Source organism: Lipotes vexillifer, unplaced genomic scaffold (genome assembly GCF_000442215.2).
Source record: "Lipotes vexillifer unplaced genomic scaffold, Lipotes_vexillifer_v1.1 scaffold93, whole genome shotgun sequence".
In the NCBI taxonomy this organism is placed as follows: domain Eukaryota; kingdom Metazoa; phylum Chordata; class Mammalia; order Artiodactyla; family Lipotidae; genus Lipotes; species Lipotes vexillifer.
The window spans coordinates 23,078-37,457 of record NW_006786452.1 but is presented as its reverse complement, the minus strand read 5'-3'; the positions used below and the strand labels follow the sequence as shown (position 1 = coordinate 37,457).

Genomic DNA, 14,380 nt, shown 5'->3' with positions numbered 1-14,380 from the left:
GGACTCTCAACCACTGCACCACCAGGGAAGCCCTACAAATATAATTTTTTATTATATATTCTCCACATATATGTAATATATAAAATTCAAATTATATATATTATATATATATATTTACTTGCATTTGTGCAAATATTTCTGTAGGCCTGATTCCTGGGTAAAAGGAAATGCCTTACTCTTCTGCCTTTTTCTGTATGACAAATTTCTGACTTTATGTGTTAACTAAGAAATGACTTCTGTTTCAAAATATGCCAAATGCATATGCAGCTTTCAGTAGCACACACTGTAGATTAGGACTTGGTGAACTTGAGGACTGAAAGGATTTCTTGACCTGCTTGCCTGGAAAGTGCAGTGGTCCCTTGTAGACCTTTTGTCTTCATTATTTTCAAAATTTCTTCTAAAACGAAAATTAAAACAAAAGGTAAAATCCAATTAAATCATATAGTGAAGCACATATTATCACTAAACAGTTTAATAAGATGATAAACACAGACTATTTACAAATTCTATTTATCCAAGAAAATAGCGTATACCATGTAATTTCTATGGAAGTGAACTTGGACTTCTGACAGATGAGAGCACCTTGGATTTTCAGGGTGTTGCTGAGAATTCTAATCAGACTGAATAACTGCTTTGCAGTGGTAGCCTACTCTGGACTCAACAGAAATGTTAGTTATACTTGCTATTACAGTAAATGATTCATTTTTTAGTTGCTTGGCTCTAATCTCTGCCCTATATCCTCCCTTTTGGATGAAAAGTGCCAATGAGGGTGTGTGCAAATCATATACTGACATTGAAAAGTGGTAGTAAATGAAGTAGCTTATTTCTTTAGAGTACAGAAAAAAGCAAGACCTTCCCTTTCCAAATAACTAACACTAAAAAGATGAAACCAAGAAACTGGGGTTACAAAAAACAAAAAAAAACCCTCAAAACCAAACAAACCCAAAACCCTAGTTAATCATGATGTGATCTGAGGGTCTACGTAACATATAAGATAATAATCAAACCTGAGATGTACAGAAAAGAGAAGAGAGATGGTCGATTTAGTTAACCAAGTAATCTGAAAACCAAGATATAAAAATCCTATCAGGAGATACCTTTCATGATAAAACTTCAGATGAACTAAAGAGTATGCAGCAGATCTGCCAAGACATGAAGACTAGAATATAGAGAGAAAATTCACAGGGTGAACTGAGGGTGAGGTGTTTTAAGAAGATTATAGATTCTGTATTTAAATATTAGTTGATAAATTAGGGAAAAAACTCTCCCTCGCTCCAAAAAAGACAATACTCTTTAAAATCAGAAAAATCTACCTCTAAAAAATCTCTCTCCTCTTTCAACATGAATGTTATGTCTGTATTATCTGTTGTCAGTGATTACATTCATTAACATTCTGGGTTACTACCATCTTTGACATAATTAGCCTTGATTTCAGCAAAGTAAATGGTTAAAAGATAAACTGGTCTGTATTACCTGGATTGTTTTCTTTAATGGTGACTAAATAGAACAATCCTCTTGGTGAAAGGAGCTCTGGAGCCAGTGGAAACAATCTGTCCATGACTTCACGACCATTTCTGCCACCAGCCCAAGCTGCCTCTATCCCGTGACTCCTTACCTGTGACCAATTAGAAAGATTGTTCTGTTTTGACTTAAGTTACATTAAAAAAACTGAATCTTTTTGACAAGTAACGTTCACCAAACAGGAATCTACTTTTTATTTTACTGCTGATGAGGAGGCAGCAGTAAAGCTGAATCTGAGCCCCACCATTTCCTAGCATGTGTGACCTTGCATAAGCCTGTAATCTTTTTTTTTTTTTTTTGCCCTTGGGATAGATATTTGTGTGATTAGCAACATAAAGGTCCTAAATATCTGTCACCATTTCACATTTAATTATGGCAGCTGGCACTACAGGAGAAAACTCCCTCACAGAACCCTTCATGTCTCCAAATCTTATACAGATAAGTCTGTAATCTTGATGAATTAGTTTCCTCTCTTACCTGTAAAATTAGAAAAACAACAGTTTTATCTGTAAAATTAGGAAAATGATAAAAAATTATTTTTGTCTTTTAGGAATAAATGAGGAAGTATATTTAAAGTTTGAGAACAGTGCTCTGTGCATAATAATGTGGTTTAATAATAGTTGATACTATTAATACAATGTTTAAATTCTTAATATAGAACAATTAGGAAGAAACTAACAGGGAGAACTTGTATTATAAGAGATCTACTTTGCAGAAACAAAGTTTCAAAATGTCCCACTGTATCTGGCTGTCTTCTAGATTACTGAGAGTACTACAGCCCTTTTTAAGGAACCCATTTATTACATAAAAGTACATTGAAGCATTTTTTCCTACAATGATCTAATTATAGTATAGAAACAAAACCCATGAGTTTATATAGTATTAAAAATCTTTAGATGCTTAACACTGTATATTGTTTCTAAAACTTAAGAATACATCGAGAGATGAATGGCTAAAGAAGATGTGGCACATATATACAATGGAATATTACTCAGCCATAAAAAGAAATGAAATTGAGTTACTTGTAGTGAGGTGGATGGACCTAGAGTCTGTCATACAAAGTGAAGTAAGTCAGAAAGAGAAAAATAAATACCGTATGCTAACACATATATATGGAATCTAAAAAAAAGAAAAAAAAAGTGGTCATGAAGAACCTAGGGTCAGGACAGGAATAAAGATGCAGACCTACTCGAGAATGGACTTGAGGACACGGGGAGGGGGACAAAGTGAGAGAGTGGTAGTGTATATATGGACATATATACACTACCAAATGTAAAATAGATAGCTAGTGGGAAGCAGTCACACAGCACAGGGAGATCAGCTAGGTGGTTTGTGACTACCTAGAGGGGTGGGATAGAAGGGTGGGAGGGAGGGAGACGCAAGAGGGAAGAGATATGGGGATATATGTATATGTATAACTGATTCACTTTGTTATAAAGCAGAAACTAACACATCATTGTAAAGCAATTATACTCCAATAAAAACGTTTAAAAAAAAAGAATATCTTGATGAAATCACTCAAAAACTACTTAAACCCTAATACAATTATTTTCTTCCTAATCCCTTTAATGGTTTTTGTCCACATTTTAGTTTAAATTGTTTACATACAATTATACATTCTGCTTTTATTCATTTATCATGGCATATATTTCCCCATTAAAAATAATTTCTTGGGAATTGCCTGGTGGTCCAGTGGTTAGGGCTCCACACTTCCGCTGCAGGGGACATAGGTTTGATCCCTGGTTGGGGAACTAAGATCCTGCAAGCCCGTAAAAAAGAATTTCTTTATACCTATAACCATATACATGTACAATTAAGAGAAATATGTTCGTATACCTCCTTTAAAAAAAAAAAACTGTACTTTTCCCTTTTCCTGTTCTGCTTGTCTGCTACCCTCCCATCTTACATACAGACAAACACGTTTTTCTTTTTTGTCCATGTTTTACAAAAAAAAGGATTATATCTACATTCTTACCTGTATCTTGCTTTTCTCAACAGTACCATGTGGAAATCTCTTCATGTGATCAGGTATAGTTCAATTTCCTTTTTAATGGCTGCATAATATTTTATTGTGGAAAAGTATCATTTCTTATTTAGCTATTGATGGGCATTCAGCATGTCCATTTGCTTAATTTTTTTGTATCTAATTTAAATTATTCTCATATTTATGATAAGCTTCTCAATATAATTTCCCACATAGTTAATCGTACTAGGGAATTTATCAGTTCCTCTGCTTTTTTGTCATGGCTTTCCTCCTGGAGACTTCCCTTTTCTAACATTCCAAGAATTCCCTTTTTCTGGGGCCCATATCTTCCCGTTTCTTGGCTTAATGCAGACCTACTCGAGAATGGACTTGAGGACACGGGGAGGGGGACAAAGTGAGAGAGTGGTAGTGTATATATGGACATATATACACTACCAAATGTAAAATAGATAGCTAGTGGGAAGCAGTCACACAGCACAGGGAGATCAGCTAGGTGGTTTGTGACTACCTAGAGGGGTGGGATAGAAGGGTGGGAGGGAGGGAGACGCAAGAGGGAAGAGATATGGGGATATATGTATATGTATAACTGATTCACTTTGTTATAAAGCAGAAACTAACACATCATTGTAAAGCAATTATACTCCAATAAAAACGTTTAAAAAAAAAGAATATCTTGATGAAATCACTCAAAAACTACTTAAACCCTAATACAATTATTTTCTTCCTAATCCCTTTAATGGTTTTTGTCCACATTTTAGTTTAAATTGTTTACATACAATTATACATTCTGCTTTTATTCATTTATCATGGCATATATTTCCCCATTAAAAATAATTTCTTGGGAATTGCCTGGTGGTCCAGTGGTTAGGGCTCCACACTTCCGCTGCAGGGGACATAGGTTTGATCCCTGGTTGGGGAACTAAGATCCTGCAAGCCCGTAAAAAAGAATTTCTTTATACCTATAACCATATACATGTACAATTAAGAGAAATATGTTCGTATACCTCCTTTAAAAAAAAAAAACTGTACTTTTCCCTTTTCCTGTTCTGCTTGTCTGCTACCCTCCCATCTTACATACAGACAAACACGTTTTTCTTTTTTGTCCATGTTTTACAAAAAAAAGGATTATATCTACATTCTTACCTGTATCTTGCTTTTCTCAACAGTACCATGTGGAAATCTCTTCATGTGATCAGGTATAGTTCAATTTCCTTTTTAATGGCTGCATAATATTTTATTGTGGAAAAGTATCATTTCTTATTTAGCTATTGATGGGCATTCAGCATGTCCATTTGCTTAATTTTTTTGTATCTAATTTAAATTATTCTCATATTTATGATAAGCTTCTCAATATAATTTCCCACATAGTTAATCGTACTAGGGAATTTATCAGTTCCTCTGCTTTTTTGTCATGGCTTTCCTCCTGGAGACTTCCCTTTTCTAACATTCCAAGAATTCCCTTTTTCTGGGGCCCATATCTTCCCGTTTCTTGGCTTACTCCCTTATTTTGGTGGAGCCCATTCTCTGGATGTTTCACAGGGTAAACTTACCTGTGGAAAGAGTGCATGGTGATGACAGCTTTTGCCAAGCCTGTCCCTTGTCACTTCTGTTTCAGTGTGGACTAGGAGCCCTCTGTGCTGGACCCTGTTTACACGCCCCCCAGGGATGCTCAGCCAAGTTTGTCTGGTTTGTCTGCTTGCACTAGAGACCGCCCTCCAGGAGGATCTCCTGGTGACAAGCACATTCTCACAGGCCATGGAGGGAAAGTTTTCATCTCCGGAAGGAGTCACGTTCGGTGGTCTGCTGACTGCCTACTACCTGGGCTTTGCTGTACCTTCCCCTGATCCTTTTATAAGTCACAGGTACCTAACCTCATGTTGAGGGATGTAATAGTAAGTATAGCCATGACTTTTTATATGTACAGACTCCTATTATTTGTTATGTCTCCTGGATCTAACCTCTAAGTCTCTTAACTTTTACCTTCATTGTTTCTTTCTTTTTATCTTCATGCTCAATGCACTGAAATATTTTCATTTGGTTTCCATACCACTGATTCAGGTCTTGACAGAGACTACATTATCTTTAAATTCATTTCCTAATGTTTTACATAGTAAAACATATTTTCAGGCTCCAGAAAATCTTTGTTGTGCTGTATTTAACCCTGCTCCCCAGCTAATTGCTCAGCTAATGGAAATTATGACACTAGCTCTCTCTGTTGGAACTGTGACAAAGCCCAAGTCATTGCCCACACTCATAATTACCTACATAATTACACACACAGCTTAGGAGTAGGAATGTGGGAGAAAGGAAGCCCATTCATCTCACCATGTTCCCAGAATCTCCTCCTCATTCACTAGTCTTCCCAGTAGTCTGTAGACCTGATAAACCATGATTTACTTAACTGTCTCTCTTCTGTTACATATACAGGTTCATATTACTTGTTATCATAAATAAAGGTGCACTAAACATATTTTTGGAAATTACAATTTATATTCTATTGGTAATCATTTTCCTAAATTAGATCTCAAAGACTGAGATTATTAGACTAAAATATTTTTGTCATGCTTGATATTTATTTCCATAGTGCTTTGCTAAAGAGTTTTGTTAAGCTGCAGGGACTTCCCTGGTGGTGCAGTGGTTAAGAATCCTCCTGCCAGTGCAGGGGAGACGGGTTCAATCCCTGGTCTGGGAAGTTCCCACATGCAGAGGAGCAACTAAGCCCATGTGCCTCAACTACTGAGCCTGTGCTCTAGAGCCTGCAAGCCACAACTACTGAGCCCACATGCCACAACTACCAAAGCCCATGTGCCTTGAGCCCATGCTCTGCAACAAGAAGCCACCGCAATGAGAAGCCCTCGCACCGCAACAAAGAGAAGCCCCCGCTTGCCGCAACTAGAGAAAGCCTGCGCTCAGCAACGAAGACCCAATGCAGCCAAAAAATAAATAAATAAATAAATTTATTTAAAAAAAAAGTTTCATTAAGCTGCATTTCCCTCAACTGCTGTTCACCTTATGACAATGACTTTCCTTCTCACATGAGTTCATATGTCAGGGGAGCAACAACTTCTCAGTAGTAACAGCAGCAATAGAGACCCTTCACATCTTGGTAAAGGAGAATGCAATATTTATCAGCCTTGCCAGAGAGTGATCATCAAAGAATAAAATAGCTAGTCCATCACTAAACTTTTGTCTGCTTTGACCATCCTTTCTTTAAACTGGGAAATGGTTACTGTGGTTTGCCTCTTCATCACTGGAAATGCTACAGCGATGCGTGTCAGGGTTATAGCTTTTTCCTACCTGATATGAGGACTGCTTTCCCCCACCCCCACTTCCTGACACCTGTGAAAGGAGGAAAGCTGAGGCTTTCAGAAATAATTCCTATGTGAATTTAAGGTGATTAAAAATATTTTTTTTTTGCAAATTTGTTATTCATGATAAAGGTACACACAGATACATGAATTTAAACACCATGGCTTGATTGGGATGGGATTTTAAAGAAAAGATATGGACCACAGTTTGTATTTCCATTAGTTTCAGGTTCCTTTCCTATGTCTACCAATAGTATCCAATAATTGACAATTACAAGTAAAATGAGAGCAGTCTCTGTTATTAGCAGCTGACTGATGTCATATGATGAAGTATGTTTGACTTTTAGATAGAAAAAAGCTGAAAATATTAGTAATTAAATTTTGTTGTATGTCTTACCTCTTCAGGCGGAGTCACTACATAGGGAGGATTAAACACCAGAAGATCAACTTTTTCCTTCAATCTTGGTAGCAAGCCTTTGACCTAAAAAATGTTCAAAATAGTCAGAATTTTAAACTGGACCCAGAAATAATAAATAAGCAGATGGATAGATAGATATCCATCTAATCAATCTTTAAATATACTCTCTCATGTTTTTAGAAAAAATATGTTAGCAAATTTAAGACAGAAATGGAGAAAAATATCTTTACACTTTCATTCAGATAAAGATTATATGCATTTACCTAAAAATAGGGAAAATAAACTACCAGAATGAACACTCTGCTCTTCAACAGCTCACATGTTTACATTCTGGGCTCACTTTTAGAAGACGGAGGCAAGCTCTCACATATTCTACACAGATTTGTGCACAACTTTAAAGTTATAGCTGCTACTTAAACATTTATTTTCTATAACCAAGGGAAATATTTTACAAGATGACAGAAAACATATATGAATGACAAAAATATCAGAAGACAGAGTTTTATTTTTCTTTCTACTTCTTTAACTACTTGTATATGTATTGGCTAAAACAATTAGATATCAAAGAAACAAAGGACTAAAAATAGTGGGAAGAGACCTGAAAACATCAGTTGTTTGGCATTTTATAAATATTTGAACTGATACAACTTTCTATAGAATAAGAAAAATGTCTTTTTAAAGAAAGTATATTTAGGGCAAAATGCCATTTCAAGCATCCCTCTGATTGAATTAAATAACTAAGTATTTAAAAAATTATGTATGATGTCATCCTATACCTTCACAGGCACAGTAAAGTAAAAATGCTGTATCCGGATGAGTTCTCACCCCTAAAGCCATTTCCTTCAATTATTACTTCACACTGACTCTCACAACCCTTTTATTCTTCAAAGGTAACTTCTTTCTCTACTCATTTAAAAAGAGAACAGATAACTATTTTGCGGAACATAATTCAGGTGTATCTTCTGCAAGTAGAAAGGCGACTAGTTAATCTGCTGTTCTTTCTAGTAATAACATTGGTGAGGAAGTACATTTGAAATAACCAAAAGCTTTGTTTTCAATTACATAAAGAAATTAAGTTTCCCAATTGTAAAAAGAATTCAAATATGTAATTTTACAGAAATGCTGAGTAAGGAAATTAGAAAAGAATTTGCTGTGTAATTACTTATGATGGCCCTGAGGTACTATATACTAATAATCATTTCAGTACTGACTTCAAATAAAGGAACAAATTGATACTAAAAAAATAGAAGATTACGGAGTTAAAAAGAAAATAGATTTAAATGAGAAGTCACTGTGGACTGGATATAAAGTCTAATTACAGGCAACCATCACTCATCCATATCTACCTTTTGAATAGTCTCACGGCACTAGAATAAACCCAAGAATTAAGAAGTAAGCAAAAAAGGCCTCTGACAGCAAGTTTTAAATCCATATAGCAAAAGGTACTCTGCGTGAGAAGCACTTATTCAGAATCCCTTAACTCTTAGTTTAAATAGGAGTCTAACTAAATTAATTGTTTGGTATTCTAGCACAAAGCACGTGAAAAGAGGAAAGTGCTATCAATGGGTAGCAGTGAAACATGACCACATAAAGTAAGTGAAAAGACAGACAAAGAGGAGAGAAAATAAAAACTCAAAATCACTGCAGGCTATAGCTACTTAATGTAAAGGCAGAAACACCTGAATAAACCTTAGTCATTATCACGTATAGTACAGAATAATAACTGATATTCATATTAATGACCCTGAATCACTAAAAGGTAAAATTATGTTCATTTTGTTTTAAGAATGTAAGGAAATGCATAAGACATATTTGAAAAAGATTTTCTTCTAAAACTAAAAAAGAAATACAATGAAAGTACTACTTTGTGAACAAACTCAGTTAACCAAAACAATGATTTGCTTTTATATGATAGCTGTGACACTCTATGTCCAGTGTTCTGAATACAAGCAAATGTAAAGAGTTTTGTAATCTGATCACAATACCTATGCTCATACCTATCTCTTCCTACCTTCTTTGCCACAAATCAACACTCCGCATCATGGTCAGCTTTCATTAATGAAAGAATGGATTCTTACAGCTTTAGAACTGACTACCACCAGTCATGTTATAAAACAGCTGTGAGACCTCACGACTTTGATTCAGAAGATGTGGGCTTAAATTCTGGATTTATGACTTTATTAGTTATATGACTTTCAAAAGTGTCCCTTACCTCTGTTAACAAAAATAGATATTCTGAATTTCTTGTATCTCTAAAGTTTTATTGTTCTATCAAAAGAAAATATAATACTAATTATGGACACATTAAAGAAACAACTTTAAAAATTTAGGGACTTCCCTGGTGGCACAGTGGTTAAGAATCTGCCTGCCAATGCAGGGGAAATGGGTTTGATCCCTGGGTCCAGGAGGATCCCACATGCCGTGGAGCAACTAAGCCCGCAAGCCACAACTACTGAAACCTGCGCGCTCTAGGGCCCATGTGCTGCAACTACTGAAGCTCACATGCCTAGAGGCCATGCACTGCAACAAGGGAAGCCACTGCAATGAGAAGCCTGTGCACCGCAACGAAGAGTAGCCCCCATTCGCCGCAACTAGAGAAAGCCCGTGCGCAGCAACAAAGACCCAACGCAGCCAAAAATTAATAAATTAATTAAAAAATAAACAAAATAAAAATTTAAAGAGTAAAATCACCACACTGATTGAGTATCTTTCTTGATAGTCTAATTTTTAATGGCAGTAACAACTTCTAGTGATATGTATAGAATTTCTTAGATCTTTGGCTTAATTCCTTCTAAGCTGCAAAATCATTTGTGAGTTTAAAAAAGAGAAAAGCTCAATACCCTTACCAGTACTAGAATAATACAGGTCAAGAAGCATGGAAAGCATTTTATATTTCTTATGCCCACCTGGTACATACTATTATGATTTTTGCTTATAAAAAGGTATTCACATTTATAACTGAAAAAAAGTTCAGAATCATCCAAATCTTACTAATATAATGTAAAATGTTTTAAAAACTGGAACTGAAAAACGTACGATGTGTAACTTAAAATGATGGTTCTGTAGTCGTCATTTGTTGTTTTTACCTGCCCAGGACCCATTCTGCCTTTAATCTGATTACATGTCCTTGACTTTCATTGGGGAAACTCTACCTCCTCTCATTCTCAATACAAGTGGCTTGGATTATCCCAACCGAGCTGCCGGAGTGGGACTATGATTCAGGCTCAAGCCAATCATGTGCATATTCCAATCCCCCTTGAGAGATAGGCATATGATGAAAGCTGATATAAATGGCACTCATTCTGGGGCTTCTGCTAGAGTAACTGAATAGAAAGTGTTTCTTTCCCTGTGAAGTTGCTGAGAAACAAGATACATACACGCAAGCATCTTGTTACTATGAATGGAACGACTGCTGAGGAATACAGCCACTAGAGAGAAGTTTACAGCTAAGAAAAAGATGCCTGTAACATCATTTGAGTTCTTGAAACCGTTCACTCTTTTTATTAAAGCCAGTTTGAGCATTCTTCTGACTGAAAGATACCTGATCTACACAGGCCAAGAGAAAGTTCCCTTGAATTGTGGAAAAGATGGATTATATCAGTCAAGAATTTACTTTGTTCCGCGGGTTAAAAGTTAATTAATGACTCAAGTTTCTTTGACCTAAATCACCTTGACCTTAACTTACTTGAAAAGAAAATTAATTATTACAGTACTGGACAAGAACTAACAGCTTACCAAATCTGTAATTATTGGTTGAATGTGGACTTTGTTACAGCGTGCTGTCTCCAGGGTACATGCTGCTGCCTCAGGGTTGACATCAGTGCACCTATAAACAGAAAAGAAACCAACTACATCCTGTGTCTACGGACAAAAATTCAAGGAATGTTCTACTCCTTTTACATAAAGTAGATCTATAAAAAATTGGAATGCTTTAATAATGGTGAATAAAAAAAAGAACTCAGATTTGTTACATTGACGAAAAAGATTGTTATATTGATATAATATCCCAGAGTAGAAGAATACACTTACATGCACACATATCTGAAGGAATTTATTAAATTATGAATCCAGCAGGAGAATACTAAGTAGCTACCAAAAATGAAATTTAAAAAGAAAATGCTCATCATACAATATTAAATGAAAAACATAGGAAATGAAAAAAAAATAAAGGAAACACAGTTGGACCATGTGTGGTAAAATTTATAGGTGATTTAAAAAAAATTATTTATTTGGTTGCGCCTGGTCTTAGTTGTGGCACGTGGGCTCCTTAGTTGTGGCAGGTGGGTTCCTTAGGTGTGGCATGCAAACTCTTAGTTGCAGCATGCAGGTGGGATCTAGTTCCCTGACCAGGGATCGAACACAGGCTCCCTGTACTGGGAGCGTGGAGTTTTAAACACTGAACCACCAAGGTGATTTTTATTTTCTTCTTTATATTTTCTATATTCTCAAATCTTCTAAAGAGAAATTTTATTAACTTCCAATTTTTTGTGATAATCAACTTATTTATCTGAAATAAGGTTCATTTTTTATTCCAATAATTTAATAGAAAATTAAAATAATAAATAATATGAAAAAAATTGAGAAGATGCTGAGCTGGTGCAGGCGCAGGCCCGCCTAGTACAAAGTTAAGGAGGTAGGGAGGAAGGTGGGGAAGCAGGAGGGAGGCAAACTGCCCTGCACAATGGTGAGGAGGTGGCTCAGAATGTGGTGGGTGTTATTAACCGCTGGCTTGACACTTTGGTGCGTACAATGTACTAAAAAAAGACAAAGGGAATTCTAAATCCTTCTAAACCAGCTGGTTAGGGAAAAGGGCAGGACAAGGATGGGGATGAGGGAACCAATGTAGGCCTTCTGAAGGCCTCTGAGGGGAGGGGCTGGAATGTACTGTGTGGTTAGCAATGAGGTGGGAATGGATGGAAAAGGGCCAAAGTGAACTGTACCATGCAATGAAGGGATGGAAGAAAGACCCACGACTTGGCCAGCAAAGCTGGGGCAAAGGTCTGGGAAGGGGAGGAAGAGAGAGAGGGACTGGGTCCCAGTAGCCTGGGTGCAGTGGTTAAGAATCCACCTGCCAATGCAGGGGACACAGGTTTGACCCCTGGTCCAGGAAGATCCCACATGCCGCGTAGCAACTAAGCCCATGCACCGCAACTACTGAGCCTGCTCTCTACAGCCTGCATGCCACAACTACTGAAGCCCACACGCCTACAGCCTGTGCTCTGCAACAAGAGAAGCCACTGCAATGAGAAGCCCGCGCACCGCAATGAAGAGTAGCCCCCACTCGCCGCGACTAGAGAAAGCCCACGCGCAGCAATGAAGACCCAACACAGCCAAAAATAAATAAATAAATTTAAAAAAAAAGATTCAAATTTAGAGATGACCTAAAATTATTATGCTTCTTATATAATTATGCAGTATGATGGAATGGTTTTGAACACGCAATTATAACTTTTAGGGAAGCATAGCTTGCATCTGAGTACTTACTACGCTTAAATAGACACTATCAGATACATATTATTTACTTACAAAAATGATTTCATTCAAGCAGTTATATCCATAGTGAACCTCTTAGACCAGGATGTGGATGAATTTGTATACTTACATGTACAAAGCTTGAGGACCTATCATAGAGGCTAGGAATGCAGATACCACTCCAGACCCTGACCCTACTTCAAGGCATATTTCCACTCTAAAAACACAAAATAAAACAAGTATTAGTAGTGGTATTAAAATACACATCTCGGGGGGGCTTCCCTGGTGGTGCAGTGGTTGAGAGTCCGCCTGCCGATGCAGGGGACACGGGTTCGTGCTCCAGTCTGGGAAGATCCCACATGCCGCGGAGCAGCTAGGCCCATGAGCCATGGCCGCTGAGCCTGCGCGTCCAGAGCCTGTGCTCAGCAACAGGAGAGGCCACAACAGTGAGAGGCCTGCGTACTGCGAAAAAAAAAAAACACATCTCGGAAAATAACTCATGCTACTTTTATGTCTGTTTCTCCAGCATCATCCTTCACCTACAAATATATGGAAATATAAAAGAAATTTATAAATAAGCTGATTTCCAACAACCACTTTGTGCTTAATACTGCATAGTTCAAAACTGTTTTGGGGTATGTAATTTATTTTAAGTCTGTAAAATAGTAATATAACAGGTAGCTTTCAATTAACTTCTATAAAACATTACATAAACCATGGAATGTTAATTTAGGGTTGGAAATATTAATATGGAAGACATCAGCCCTTCCCACAAGGAGCTTCTAGTTTGGTATTTCCTAAAATGATAGGATATTATTACAATATTTATTTATGAAAAACATTTTCTCTGTCACTTTGAAGTAATTCATAAGTCCATCAGCATATCCCAGGGAAAGAAAAGTTCTCCCATTCTACTGATAATAGATTTAGAGCAGCAAAGAAATTCCATATTTGTACAGCTCTACACTGAATTGGGAAAATATCTGAGTATCTGATCTTAGAATATTAATAATACTCCTAAGAATGCTATTGAATATAATTCTTGATTCTACTGTATTTGTCCTTCCCTATAATCATATATATACATCAAAGGCACGAATTATCCCCATTACAGAAATAGATTTGATGGGATATAGGGGCCTCTCTAGCACCAAACTTTCCAAACAACTATTCAAAAACAGCAAACTCCAGGGGTTTCTCACTTTTGGAACCATTTCTACACATCTGACAAGCCTTTACTGTGCTGTAGGAAGGTCTGTTGAATCTTACCAGGCGGCTTCTACTTGAAAATAACTATTGTGGCCTCATAAATAATTAAAATTCCAAGACCAGAAATACCCAAGACTTTAAAACAAAATCAGTTCCTTTTACAGCACACTTTGCAAGGCACTTTGTGCTTGTAAATCTTTCTGTGATATCTTGATAGTAAAAGACAAGTTATAAAACAGTACTGTTCCATTCTATATTCCAGTAAATACAAAAGTTCCATCGTTCACAATGAAAAACTAGTTTAATAATAGTTGGGCCATTTTACACATGGAAAAATCTGACCAAGAGGGATAAATAAACACAATATGGATCTTTTTTTTTTTTTTTTTTTTTTTCTTGCGTCATGCGGGCCTCTCCCTGTTGTGGCCTCTCCCATTTGCGGAGCACAGGCTCCGGACGCGCAGGCTC

General features: G+C 36.7%; 1 protein-coding gene across 1 annotated transcript in view; it reads right to left on the bottom strand.

Annotated features, from left to right (window-relative positions):
- Nucleotides 1-290: 290 nt before the first annotated feature.
- HEMK2 (HemK methyltransferase 2, ETF1 glutamine and histone H4 lysine) overlaps nucleotides 291-14,380 on the bottom strand; it is a 15,408-nt gene continuing 1,318 nt past the window's right edge. Inside the window, exons 2-6 of the mRNA XM_007458797.1 lie at nucleotides 12,834-12,918; nucleotides 10,967-11,057; nucleotides 7,211-7,294; nucleotides 1,474-1,615; nucleotides 291-397 (exon numbers count right to left, since the gene is read on the bottom strand). Of these exons, the coding sequence (XP_007458859.1) occupies nucleotides 291-397; nucleotides 1,474-1,615; nucleotides 7,211-7,294; nucleotides 10,967-11,057; nucleotides 12,834-12,918 (509 nt within the window). The remainder of the gene's footprint in view (nucleotides 398-1,473; nucleotides 1,616-7,210; nucleotides 7,295-10,966; nucleotides 11,058-12,833; nucleotides 12,919-14,380) is intronic.